Source organism: Ictalurus punctatus, chromosome 22 (assembly GCF_001660625.3).
Source record: "Ictalurus punctatus breed USDA103 chromosome 22, Coco_2.0, whole genome shotgun sequence".
Taxonomy (NCBI): Eukaryota; Metazoa; Chordata; class Actinopteri; order Siluriformes; family Ictaluridae; genus Ictalurus; species Ictalurus punctatus.
The window spans coordinates 6,089,007-6,102,822 of record NC_030437.2 but is presented as its reverse complement, the minus strand read 5'-3'; the positions used below and the strand labels follow the sequence as shown (position 1 = coordinate 6,102,822).

At 42.5% G+C, this 13,816-nt stretch overlaps 1 protein-coding gene across 4 annotated transcripts in view; it reads right to left on the bottom strand.

Moving 5' to 3' along the window:
• The window catches only part of clip1a (CAP-GLY domain containing linker protein 1a), a 32,278-nt gene extending 21,286 nt beyond the window's left edge, over positions 1–10,992 (bottom strand). For 3 of the 4 annotated variants that reach the window (XM_053674570.1, XM_053674572.1, XM_053674571.1), the window contains exons 1-8: positions 10,836–10,992; positions 4,773–5,014; positions 4,107–4,618; positions 3,817–3,941; positions 3,513–3,726; positions 2,959–3,156; positions 2,670–2,773; positions 1,606–1,666 (exon numbers count right to left, since the gene is read on the bottom strand). In XM_053674570.1, the coding sequence (XP_053530545.1) occupies positions 1,606–1,666; positions 2,670–2,773; positions 2,959–3,156; positions 3,513–3,726; positions 3,817–3,941; positions 4,107–4,618; positions 4,773–4,860 (1,302 nt within the window). In that variant the 5' untranslated portion in view covers positions 4,861–5,014; positions 10,836–10,992. The remainder of the gene's footprint in view (positions 1–1,605; positions 1,667–2,669; positions 2,774–2,958; positions 3,157–3,512; positions 3,727–3,816; positions 3,942–4,106; positions 4,619–4,772; positions 5,015–10,835) is intronic. The other variant, XM_017452061.3, reaches the window with a different exon arrangement.
• Between the last annotated feature and the right edge of the window lie 2,824 nt (positions 10,993–13,816).

Here is a 13,816-nt window from a genome sequence, read left to right as displayed (position 1 = left end):
ACGGCGAATGAGGTAAGTGTAACAGCTGTTCACTTTTAAGAAGATTCTTATAGCCGTGCAGTAACATTATATTGTGGTCGGGTTTGACAGCTTTAAAATAAAAACATCTTCCAGTGCAATAACGTACACCACGTACATGGTGGACCTTTAACCAACCGAAAGTTGCTGTATTTCAGAGCACCGCCGTGGAATATAACCAGAATTTGGTAAACAACAGTGATTAGGTTAGGCAGTCAGTTAGTATTTATAAAATAAATAAATAAATAAATAAAGACTGGCTGCAAAGTGCAAATAAAATGACATTTAAATGGTGTAAAAGAGGCTGCGACTCACTTCATATAGATGTTTTTATGATACGTAGTTTCACTACGTTTTCCGTTTCGCTTCATTCGTCGTTTACCTACTACGCAAGGCTCCCACGGTTTCAGCTGTCGAGCACTGCACATTAAATGCGCTGGGATGTTAAGTATAACGATGTAATCACTTACGATCATCATTATTCAGTGCGCATGTGGTCATAAAACCAGCCAACGTCTTATGTGTAATACACATCAATAACATTTAAATAGTGTCCTGTGGCAGCTCGCTTCAGATAGCTTACTGTGCGTTCCCCTTGAACAAGGAAAAGTCGAGCACGTGAACCCGTCTTCTTTGAGGGTTTTGTTCACTGTTATAGCTGGGCGTCACAGACACTGCGTTCCATAAAGTTAGAGTAAGCCAGACTTGTGACAAGACGATAGACAGCTGAGGAGTTCTGCGTTTCCCGTTAGTAGCCTTCACAAACATAAACGTTAGAAAACAGTCATTCATCCATTAGTCAGTCATTAGTTCACCGTGACCGTGACCCTGACCAGGAAACCGTGATAAATATAGATGAATGGATGAATGAAGGAATGAAACTCTCTCACAACCAACGTACTGGTACCAAGTACCAAAGACACAACATAATGACTCTCTCAGGGATCCTTTGAAAATTAAAGCTTGTTACCTCCCAAATACGATTTTACGTGAAATCATTTCTGATAGGAAAACACTGTCAGAGGGTTCTAAGTAGAACCTTTTAATGGTTCCAGAAGATCAACTAAAGTGTTGGTCCAAAAGAAGCTATAACTGTTCATTACTTACCACTGTTTATTCTATACTGCTACATTATAACTGTTTTTTTCCTCTATAACTTGGACACAGTTATTTAGCCTCTAATTCAATATTATACATACATATATTTAAAATGTGTACGTGTGTGATCATTAATATGACTAATAAATTTCATCATGTATTTCTCCAAGAATTAACATTACATTTGAAACCCATTTAAGTGTACTGCTGTTAATTATGAATAAATAAATAAATAAATAAAACTTCAAACGCCTGATCTATATTCAAATTTTGGGGGGTGGTGAAGAGGAAAGTGCGGAGGAAATACGAAAAGGGGGTGCAGGAGGAATGAAAAATAATGAGGGGATTTTTTTTCGGGATCGCTACAGTACACTACAGAAACTCACACCTACAATGGACTGCATGCGACATCTGAAAACTCAAGATTCAGATACTCAAAGGTTGTTGCTCAAAAGTGAGAACGTAATCCGCATCGACCAGCCTCTTTACCTCCAAGTCTCCTTTGGTAATACAAGCCTCTTCCACACGAAACTGAAGGTCCTCCACTCTTCTGTTGGTGGAGAAAAAGCTTTAATTAGATCCAGTATCAAATTGAACCAGACATCTGCTCTTGTTCCTAATAAATAATAAACTGAACAGAAATGGTCCAAGTGTCTTTTGCATTCATAAGGCCGGCATGACACCAAGGGGATTGGGGGGGTTGGGGTGGAGGTCGCCAAACTCCCAAAGGGATGCAAAACATCTTCAAGAACTTATTTCTGCTAAGGGGGGGAGGCCAAGGGTGTACTTACTTTTTCCACAGAAGAATATCACATCTATTGATATTTCTGTTGAATAAATGATTGAAAAACGCTCATTTTCCTTGTGGTTCTGTTCAAGTATATCAACTTTATTAACAGGCACTGTTTCAAAGATGATCAAATGTTTGCTTGTCCAAATATGTTTAAAAAAAAATAATTAAAAAAATAAATAAATAAAACCATCAGGTTTTTCACGCTATGGGGTAGGGAGGATAGACGGAAGCACTTTCCGGTCTGATGAGACCAAGATAGAACTTTTTGGACATAATTCTAAATCATGTGTTTGGCACAAAAAAAAAAAAAAAAAACCACAAACAAACAAAAAAAAGACCGTTTCCCACGGCGAAGCATGGTGGTGGCAGCATCACGCTACGAGGCTCATTCTCTTCAGCTGCGACTGGGGAATCACGGAGAGCTCGAAATACTTAATCTATTTATGCACAAAACCTGCAGGTCCACTACGCAGCTGAAGAGGAAGAAAAATTTCACCTTCGTTGCTACACTGCTCTTCGATGGTTATTAAACCGAGAACTGATTACGGTCACGAATATAACTCGTATTTCACACTTTTATCCCAGTGAGACTTGATATGCGAATTTTAGCAAACGTTCAAATTTATAATCATCAAGAAATATTTAATAAAATTAAGCAAACTGCACTTATTTCGGCCTATAGGCATCCCAGCATCCCTTATAAAAGCCATTTATATCTACCAGCCATCCCCATCCAGAATCTTCCACCTGTCCATCTTACCTCCTCTCTTCCTCCAGCTGATTCAAAAGCTCCACCTTGTCCCTGTCTGCAGCTTCCACCAGGGCACGCAGCTGATCCATTTTGGCCTCCATCTCCGCCACATACTGTACACATAAATATAAAAATAAATAAAGATAAATTTAAAAAGCCCACATGTAAAAACTGATACTGAAATGAAAGCACCTAAAAATATATTGATCATCAAAATAAAGCACATATTCGATTTAAACGTGATACGAGTTTAGTCCAAAGTGTTACCCTAACTACGTCGGTTGTAAAAGTTCCTGACCTGTTCTTGACCTTCTCGGAGAATGCTGAGCTCCTGCTCCACTTCTCCTACTTGGCTGGTGGCTTTAGCGACCTCGGCCCGCTCCAGGTCACGCTCAGCAAGGAGCTGCTCGATGTGCTGCTGCTTCTCCTTCAGCGCCTCCTGCAGCGCGGTGGTCCCAGAGATCTTACGCGTGTACCGTGATGACGTCTCCGTCAGCTAAAAAAAAAAAGGGGGGGAAAAAGACGAAAAAGACTGGTTATACTGTGAATAAAATCTCAATTTATATTAGATATTTTCACAAAGCACAGTTTGCCTTCATCGTTACCGCAACAACATACACTAGATTTACATCACATCGCAACACAAGGTATCAGTTATTTGTATTTTTCATTTTAAGGTAAATATATTTATGGTTTATTGGACAAAATCCAAATTTTCAATCTCTTTTGGCCTTTTGTTTGCTAGAATTTATCCTCTGTGACAGTCCATGGGTTTATCCAGGACATCACACATATGACATCACAACTTTGACTAATGAGTGTAAAAGCAGGTTCAGAGCGAGCGTGACTCACCAGACCGCTGCGGCTGGGCTTGCCGCTCACAGATGAGGCCACAGAACTCATGGAGCTGATGGAGGAAGCGCTCGGGCTCCGTTTCAAACCTGCCGGCGTGGTCACCTTCCGCGCTGTTGCCTTCGCCTTGGCTGGAGTAGTGGAAGGGAAGCCGATGCGCGTCACTTTGTGCACTGGGGCAAAAAGGCCGTACTTGGGCTGACACTGGAAGTACCTAGAACCACATTGATTAAGATGTGCTTGCTACTCATACATCTTGGGCAGCAAAAAGTGCAAACATTACCGTATTCCAATACTTGTGTACCTGGTTCCAGCCACTGCACCATCGTTTTTCCCTAAAGGCTCATCCAGCTCGACTCCACACCACTCGCCTTTGGCAAAATCTGTTTCCCCTAAGAAGCGTACTACACCAGCTTTTGTACCACCAACCTACGACATAGATAGCGAACGTTAATACAGAAATGAATACGCGGTTAGTAGTTAGTAGTAGTAAAAATATTTTTTTTTAAATATCCCGAACGTGTAACTTTGGTAACAGTAACTCCAGCGAAGGACAGGTCACATCACAGCATTTTACTTAGTGAACATTCTCACCAGGACACGGTCGCCCATCTTCAGCTCCCGTTCTCCTTTCTTCACTGAGCCTGCCTCTGATAGGTTGGACACAGATTCGGAATTAGAGCAAGTCAGGTTCGAGGCGGGATTGGTAGATTTGTTGGTTTCTGCGCTGGCTGCTGGAGCGGCTGCTGGCGCCGTCTGTGGTGCTGTCTGTGGTGCCGTCGTGGAGGGTGTTGGAGATGCAGGCGCTGTTGTGGTTCCATTAGCTTCACCCTCAGTCCTAGAAAGCTTGGAAGGTCTTGTAAAAATACCCCTCAACGGTTCGGATTGAAAGTAGCGCACTCCTGCCACCGAACCATCGTTTTTTCCTATTGGCTCGTCCAACACAATGCCGGCCCATTGTCCCGGGGCGAACTGGGTCTCTCCCAGGAACTGGACGCAGCCTGCCTTGTTCCCATTCACCCACACTCGGTCCCCGACTTTAAACTCTTCAGCTGCGTCCTGGTTTTCAGATGACGCTTTGTCACCTGGAACTGCTTTAGCAGCAGCTAATCAAATGAAAGACAAGAAGAAGAAAAAATAGACTATATTAAACTTGGCCGAATGGGCGAGAATTCATTTTAAGGAATTTTTTTAATAAAAAGATGGATTATTTGGAAGTATTTCCTGGCATATGCGGTACCAAAGGAGAACCGGACTTACTTGATGGGGACGTCTTTGTGGTCCCGGTCCCAGCTGGTTTACTGATCTTGCTGGGGGCTTTGAGCCCGCTGGGCTTGGCCGTACTCATAATTCCTCTGCTTGTTCCTTGTCAGCTGGCGTTGCTTCGTTACAAAACATTGACTCTGTCTTAGAACTTGCAGCACCACGTTTACAGTTTTATAAGAGGGACTGTAAAAAAATAAAATAAAAAAAAAGGAAGTGGGCTAAGAAACGTGATGACTCTGTAACGAGAGTGAAAAGGGAAGAAAGCAAAATCAGCACAAATCGACCGCAGGAAGTTGACTGAAGAAAAGTGACAGGTTTTAGATAGAACAAGAAATGCAGATGTTCTCTTAAAACACATTGTGGAATTTCATGAAGTCTGAAAGCTTCTCATTTTTTGGGTCTGGGACCCTGGGGCCCTGGAATTTGACGGCACCTTCTAACAAATAAGAATGCAGTTGTTCTCTGCCGTATAAATTCACACATGAAAGGATGTTCCGGGTCTTCTGGGCACCGCTGGATCGGAGCTCCCTAATCTAGACTGTGTCTAGGGCAGTAGTGAGGGCAGTGGTGGCTTGGCAGTTAAGGCTCTGCCAGTGCCCTTGAAAAAGGCCCTTAACCCTATCTGCTTCAGAGGCGCTGTATCATGGCTGAACCTGCGCGCTGACGCCAGCTTCCTGACATGCTGGGGTATGCGAAGATAAAGAATTTCACTTTGCTGTAATGTATATGATAAATAATTATCATAGTCTTGTGTGTTTGTATGATTTCAGTTCGCAGAAAGGCAGCTCGGTCGCTGCTCTGAAGTCAGACCACACACAGGAGCTACTGTGGTGAAGCGCCAAGGCGTAAGTGAGGACCGCTCAAGTATATTTGGTCTTGCTGAAAATAAATAAATAAATAAATGTTAAAAAAAAAAAAAAAAAAAAAAATCAGACAGGCTTAATTTTCAAAAAGAAAACTCAAAGTCTGAACATGCTTCTGAAGCATTTCTGGACACCTGTGAGAGCAGGTTTCAATCCACACGGGCTACATGGGAGGAGTGGTTCGAGGCGAGTCAGACTCAAGCCTGCCCTTGTTTTACACTCGCATGAGTAATGCCGTGTTCAGCGGCTGTGTTCTGCGGGAGTGTGGGAGCCGCAGTGTTTCGAACGGCACCGAACGCTGACAGCGGGTTGCTTTATGACGAATCGCAAAGAACTTGAGCTCCTGTATGTAACCTGGTATGACCGAAGCCATCAAATCACGTTTTTGAGAAACTGACACTCCTAAAAAGCTAAACAAGATCAGGCAAGGCCAGCCCGAGGCGACCGAACGAGTCCGTTTAAAGTCACGCGTCTGCAAAACCAGACTCGGTAAAACTGAAAGACCAGAGCTAATTAAAAATCAGAGATTTTTGTGTGAACTGTGTGTGATAAGACACAGTATGTATGATGTACTTCTTGAAGGTGGGGTAGGAAAACACGCCCGACATGTTGGGTGACGTCCTGCTGGAACATGTTTTGTGAATAATCTGCTAAACTTCTATTATTAATAAGGAAAATAGTGTCCATAATGAAGCACCCAAGAGCAGTTGTGTTCATTTTAACGACTGAAGCAGTGTAGTAAAGCGTGCTGTTATAAGCATGCGTGTGAAACAAACGAACGTATAAAAAAAAAAAAAAAACACTAACGGAGTAGTCCCACGATGTGACACGAGTAGTCATGTGATAAAGCGGATCCTGAATCCTGACTGAGTGTACGATCGCGGTGTATTTTGCCTGTGGAGAACGATTCCGACAGTCGCGCAGGAAGAATTACAAATGGACAAATTTAGAGGCGTCTCTGATAATCTGTGCCAAGAGTGGCTTCTCAAACAGGACTCTAAGCGCATAAGGCACACATTTGATTCTGAGGGAAACACACCTTCTGATTCACTTCATCAGTCACACGTCGACCGAATTCCAAAACTTCACTCGTCCGACACCCAGAAAAAGACTGCCGACGTTCGCAGACGAAACTTTTCATTTGGCGTGGCCCAACTGCTTCTTGCATTTCTTGATGACGTGGTGCTCTGTACTCTTTTCTGAATCCTGCCGCACTACGTATGTGCACTCAGGACGTGGCCTCGCCGTTCGTAGGATGTGCGTTAAATAGTTATATTAAGGAGCTTGAACGCATGAGACACAATATTTCTACAATCAGCAAAACGGCTGTATAACTCGCATATATAAAACACCTGAAGACGGCTCATCACATGCACGTAAGGTCTACACGTACACTACCGGTCAAAAGTTTAGACACTCATTCTTTATTTTTATTTCCTTCCCACATTTTAGAATAATAATAATAATAATGTCAAGACTCTGGAATAACATAAGTGGAACTACAGGAATTGGGTTGTGATAAAAAATTTTTTTTAAAAATCTAACTGAATCAAAATAATTTCGTATTTTAGCATCTTCATAGTAGACACCCTTATTGCCTAGAATTTCCAGAAATTTATTCTTGGCATTTTCTCAACCGATTTCTTGAGGAATTTCCCTGAGATGCATTTTAAACAGTATTAAAGGAGTTCCCACCTACGCTGGACATTTATCGGAATATTTCTCTCCGAGTCGTCTGTTTAAAAAGATTTTTTTTGTAAATAAAATGTTAGTTTTCTAATGAAAGACATGAATGAGTACGCACGATTATATTTGTGTCTATGACACCGATTTCAAACATTTAATCATACACCTTCAGATCAAAAGCTTTTTAAGATCACGAGATACATTTCAGTCGCGCGTCTCCAAACATTTGACCGGTAGTGTACGACAAGCGAACCTCGCCACTCACGGCCAAACGTCTTTCTGAACAAGGGCACAAACTGAAGATGGCAGATCCAGGGGTATTATCATGAGAAGATGAAGACTGCAGCTACATCAATGCGCCTGACTCAAGGACTCGATTCATTTCCATAAGTCTGATCAACGCACATGTTAAGCTTCTCATACTTATTACATGAGAGTGGGCTTTTGGCCTGCTTCTGGGTAAGCAGTACCGATCCGAAAAGGATGTCGTGCCAAAGAAACCATCAGTAAAATCTTGTCCAAACTCTGTCAAAATGCTGAGGAACAGTGTGCTATAGACTCTTATGATGGTATTCTTATGACCAGGTGTGCTAGAGAAGCGTATAAAGGACTACGACTAAGCTCTCCTGCTGTGCTTTCAAGCATTAACCCAATCTGAAGATCAGCCCATATTCCTGGCTGCACAAACCAGAGTCTGGCTGGTTGACATCAACGCAAGACAACGCAGAAAGAAACGTAAACTCCGTAGCGAAGCACGCTGATGATGATGTCATGACTGTTTTGGTTCCAGTTTATTACTTTATTAGGGCACACGACAGCAGCGTGCCTTATGGCAGGAAGTGAGAGAGCCAGGGGGTGTATTACAGAACGAACCTAACTTTTAGAATCCTCTCTTATCTGTTTCTTAACCGTGGTGATTTCACTTAGGACCTCATTTAGGACAAAAGCTATTACAGAATAACGTTTCCTAAGTGCGTTATCTAGGAAAACGGTATTACAGAAACATCCAAACCTCACTGGTGTCCTGACTTAAAACGTATTCGAAAGCTAGCGATAACGGTCGCGTAACAATAGCCATGTCCGCTGTAGAACGCCGTTACGTTTATTAAACAACACGAGACGAAGAACTGATTGATGGTGGAAAGACTTTTGGAGTACACAGATGATGATGACAACTCACCGATAAATAATCACAGACTTCCACGAAATACGATAATGCGGTTAGAGCTAGAACTGCGACCAACATTACAGAAGCCAACGAAGCGTCACGGAGCATTACCAGTCATCGTGCAAGTGGTTTTACTATCTAACGTACTCCGTTTTAATCGAACGTGCACATCACAGTTGTTGGTTGTAGTTGGTTGCTTGGTAACAGAGCTGAGGGTTGATTATCGAGCTCGACGGAGCAGTTTGAGATGAGATAAGAGAAGATTTTGTAAGATAAGAGAAGATAAGAATCCTAAATAAGTTCAGATTTGCTTCTGTACTACGAATTTGTGGAAAAAATCCTAAAAGCCAAATTTAACTGACCAGATTTTAACTTTTCTGAGGGCAGGATCTTCAGGACAATGAAGTGTCTTCAAAAACACTTAACACCTCATGTCAATATCTGAATTCTGAGACCATCTGTTTAATGCAGGTTTCAGATTTACACTTTTTATCTAGACACCAAATAACGTACTTCTCATCATCTACATCATATAAACTACTGCCCATCATCGACTGCCCATCATCCACATTATGTACTGCCAATCATCCACATCATCTACTGCCCATGACCCACATCATCTACTGCCCATCATCCACATCATCTACTGCCCATTATCCACATCGTCTACATCATCTACTGCCCATCATCCACATCATCTACTGCCCATCATCCACATCATCTACTGCCCATCATCCACATCATCTACTGCCCATGACCCACATCACCCACTGCCCATCATCCACATCACCCACTGCCCATCATCCACATCATCTACTGCCCATTATCCACATCATCTACTGCCCATTATCCACATCATCTACTGCCCATTATCCACTGCCCATCATCCACATCGTCTACATCATCTACTGCCCATGACCCACATCACCCACTGCCCATCATCCACATCATCTACTGCCCATGACCCACATCACCCACTGCCCATCATCCACATCATCTACTGCCCATGACCCACATCACCCACTGCCCATCATCCACATCATCTACTGCCCATGACCCACATCACCGACTGCCCATCATCCACATCATCTACTGCCCATGACCCACATCATCTACTGCCCATCATCCACATCATCTACTGCCCATGACCCACATCATCTACTGCCCATCATCCACATCATCTACTGCCCATCATCCACTGCCCATCATCCACATCGTCTACTGCCCATGACCCACATCACCCACTGCCCATTATCCACATCACCCACTGCCCATCATCCACATCGTCTACTGCCCATGACCCACATCACCCACTGCCCATCATCCACATCGTCTACATCATCTACTGCCCATCATCCACATCATGTACTGCCCATCATCCACATCATCTCACTTTAAGTGTAAAGATGAAATTCTGCTTCTGAATCACACACTCTAATGTATTATTATCAGGATTATTTTATGTTAGTATGAGATCTGTAAAACACCCAAACATGGAGTTGGTGTCACGTCCTTGTGAGATTCCCGTAAGACTGAACTGTTAGGCTGTGTGGTACCACTTTACAAAATAAAGGGTGGGGTTCCTCGCCTAAACAATTACCTCTGGTTTGTTTGTTTGTTTGTCTGTCTGTCATCTAAATCTACCAACCATCTGGATTTCTGTAAAGCTGCTTTGGGACGATGTGTGTTGTTAAACTATCTTTTTTAAAACACTTTTTTTTTAAGTCAAGCTGCTAGTGTCATTTGTAAGTCGCTTTGGATAAAAGCGTCTGCTAAGTGAATAAATGTAAATGTAAATGTAAATGTAGTGTTTTTCATGGTCTTCACCAGGACCATCAAGCTGTATCCTGCCTCAGTTAGAAGTCAGACAAATGAGGCAAAAACAGTTAACAGGCAAACATAAACGCTATTAAACAGTCGCTTCCAGAGAACCAGGACAGTTCTGACTGACTGTAAACATATACACTGGCTTTCTATTTACAGCAGGTGAGAAAGTCCAGCACCACAGGCTCTGTGAGTGTGTGTGTGTGTGTGTGTGTGTGTGTGTGTTGACCTGACACACAGCTCAGACATTCCGCAATGTCACTTCTTCTCCCATGCTAACCGTCTGCCTGGCCACGTCTGTCCACGCGCACGCGCGCGCGCGGTGCTAACTTGAAAGAGAAGATAACTAGCTAACGTTATCTAGCCTGCAAGCTACGGTTAGCATTTTCCGGGAAATTCCTTCACCTAGCTAAGCTAGCAGGGGTTTTTTTTCCTTTTGATCTGAATCAGATTCCAGCTCAATCCTCTTTAAAATGCGACAGGCGCCTTAATCCGATTCCGAGGTCATTTATTTACCTGTTAAATCCCGACGAAACGGGCAGCTCTACGCTCGCGAGCGGGATTAATCCCTCTGACTTTTAGAGGTTTTAACCGGAGAACTTCAGAGAGGCGGCGCGGTGACGTGCTCGAGCAGCGACGCTGCATCCTGAACCGCACGCTCGAGCACTAAGTAGTGTGCTAGAGTACGTTAGTACTAATAAGGGCTTTCGTGACGTCCACACGTGAGGGAGTGGTTGGTTTTATTCGTTGTATGAGATCAAAAGTCTAATGGGTTTGTCCCTTCTTCTTCTTCTTCTTCTTCTTCTTCTGCTTCTTCTCCTTATTATTATTATTATTATTATTATTATTATTATTATTATTAAAGGGTGTTATGGGGTGTGATGACACCCTTCGGTCATCACACATCGATTCAGAATTTATGATTTATTTATTTTTTGATGACGACCTGAATTCTAAAGTGAAGACTAAATTCTGATATGAATATAAATCATAAACAGTGCAAAACATGTCTGTTTTTGTCTGTTTAAAACTAAACCATTGCTATGAACTAAAGTTTTAATGTTGTAAACAAAACGTACAGCAGGTTCACCGTATCTTAAAAACAAATACGTAAATAAACATAGAAATTCTCACCGAAAACGTACTGGAATAAAGTTGGTTTGAAGTTGGATATTCGACATTCGCAGATATGCGGAAATTAAGGGACCGTCTCTAAAGTTACATACGACATTGTTAAACACGTTTCTAACTTCAATAGCATTTGAAGGGAATGACTTACAGTCAGTTAACCAACTGGAAAGTGTTCATGTAGGTGTCAGGTATGATGCACACCGCTTAGATTTTTGATATTTAACAAAATAAACTATTAAATCATATGGAAATATTGTCATGTATTTCATAACTGCATGGACCCTTACACAAAATATACCATAATTTAAAGCTCAATAGCATTTGAAGGAATGATGTACAGTCACAAAACCAACTGGAAAATGTTCTAGGTGTCGGGTATGACGCACACCTTTTAGATATATATATATATGTTTATACAATATATGTGTGTATGAATAGCATTCATATATATATATATAATATACATACATATATGTGTGTATGAATAGCATTTATTTATATATATATATATATATACATACACACACACACACATATACAGTATACAGGTCTATAATGTTAATGTAGGTTTCCTCTGGGTTCTCTGGTTTCCTCCCCCCTCGCACAAGCATGACAGTAGGTGGATTGGCTATGCTAAATTGCTGCTGGGGTGAATACGTGTGTGTGTGGGCACGGCCCTTTGTAATGGACTGGAGTGACATCTAGGGTTTAGAGTTCGCGACATGGACCAGGATGAAGCACTTACTGAAAATGAGTGAATAAATGTCTTCATGTTGCTGTCCTTGGTAAACCTGTTTTGCTAATGAATAAGGTTATGGTTGGACATTTAGTTAGTCTATTATGTGGTAAGTCATTCTCAAAAATTGGTTGGGTTAGTTTTATATTCAGAGGTGGAGTAATGGAATTATTACCGGAGCACCTTTGGGATTTGAGTCTTGCCCAAATCTGTTATGTCAGTCATTTTTAATGGCTGATCATACATGTCTGCAGAGTACGGTGTATTTTACCTTCTGTAAAATGACCAGTAAAAAACCCCCAGGTAGTGCACTATACAACAAAAAAGTTTGTGGACAGCTAACCATGACACCCATATGTGCATCTTCCCCAAAATGTTACCACAAAGTTGGAAGCACACAATTTTACAGGATGTCTTTGTATGCTGTGGCATTAAGATTTCCCTTCAATGAAATCAAGAAGTTCAAACCGGTTCCAGCATGATGATGCGCCTGTGCGAGGTCAATGAAGACATAGCGGCTGTGGCTCAGGTGGTACAGCGGGTTGTCCATTAATCGTAGGGTTGGTGGTTCGATTCCCGGTTCACGTGACTCCACATGCCGAAGTGTCCTTGGGCAAGACACTGAACCCCAAGTTGCTCCCGATGGCAAGTTAGCGCCTTGCATGGCAGCTCTGCTACCGTTGGTGTGTGAATGGGTGAATGAGACACAGTGTAAAGCGCTTTGGATAAAAGCGCTATATAGGTGCAGACCATTTGCCATTTACATGGTTTGCCAAAATTGGTTTGGATGAACTTGAGTGGTCTGCACACACTTGAGAGCCCTGACCTCAAAGCCCCTGAACGCCTTAGAGATGAAATGGCACGCTCAGTGTCATTTGACCTCACACCTGACCTCACTAATGCTGTTGGAGCTGAATGATCACAAATTCCCACAGCCACGCTCCAAAATCTAGCAGAAAGCCTTCTCAGAAGAGTGGAGGTTATTATAACAGCAAAGGGAAGACTAAATCTGGAATGGGAAGTTCAACAAGCACCTGTCAGTGTGATGATCAGCTGTCCACAAACCTTTGGCCATATCTGGAAGATATTTTGTGGGCTTTCCCCCCGCCCAGTATAGAACCACTTTACTTAGTGTACTTCTTTTCTGTTGTGTTTGGCTGAAACCAAACCATGTTTGGCATGGTGCCTGAAACAAGGATGAGACGCTCAATCCATCCATCCATCCATCCATTTTCTATACCGCTTATCCTTCAGGGTCAGGGGGAACCTGGAGCCTATCTCAGGGAGCATGGGGCACAGGGCAGGGTACACCCTGGACAGGGTGCCGATCCATCGCAGGGTACAATCACATACACACTCACACACCCATTCATACACTACGGACACTTTAGACACGCCAATCAGCCTACCATGCATGTCTTTGTACTCTGGGAGGAAACCGGAGTACCCAGAGGAAATCCCTACAGCACGGGGAGAACATGCAAATGTGACGCCTACAAATGTATTGCCACAATTGTTGTTTTGTGTATTGGCCTGTACAAAAGAAACAATTTGAATGTATTTTTGCAATGGATTTGAGTAGTATTTTTGAGGGTGCAATCCTGAGTAACTTTAAATACTCAAACCATCC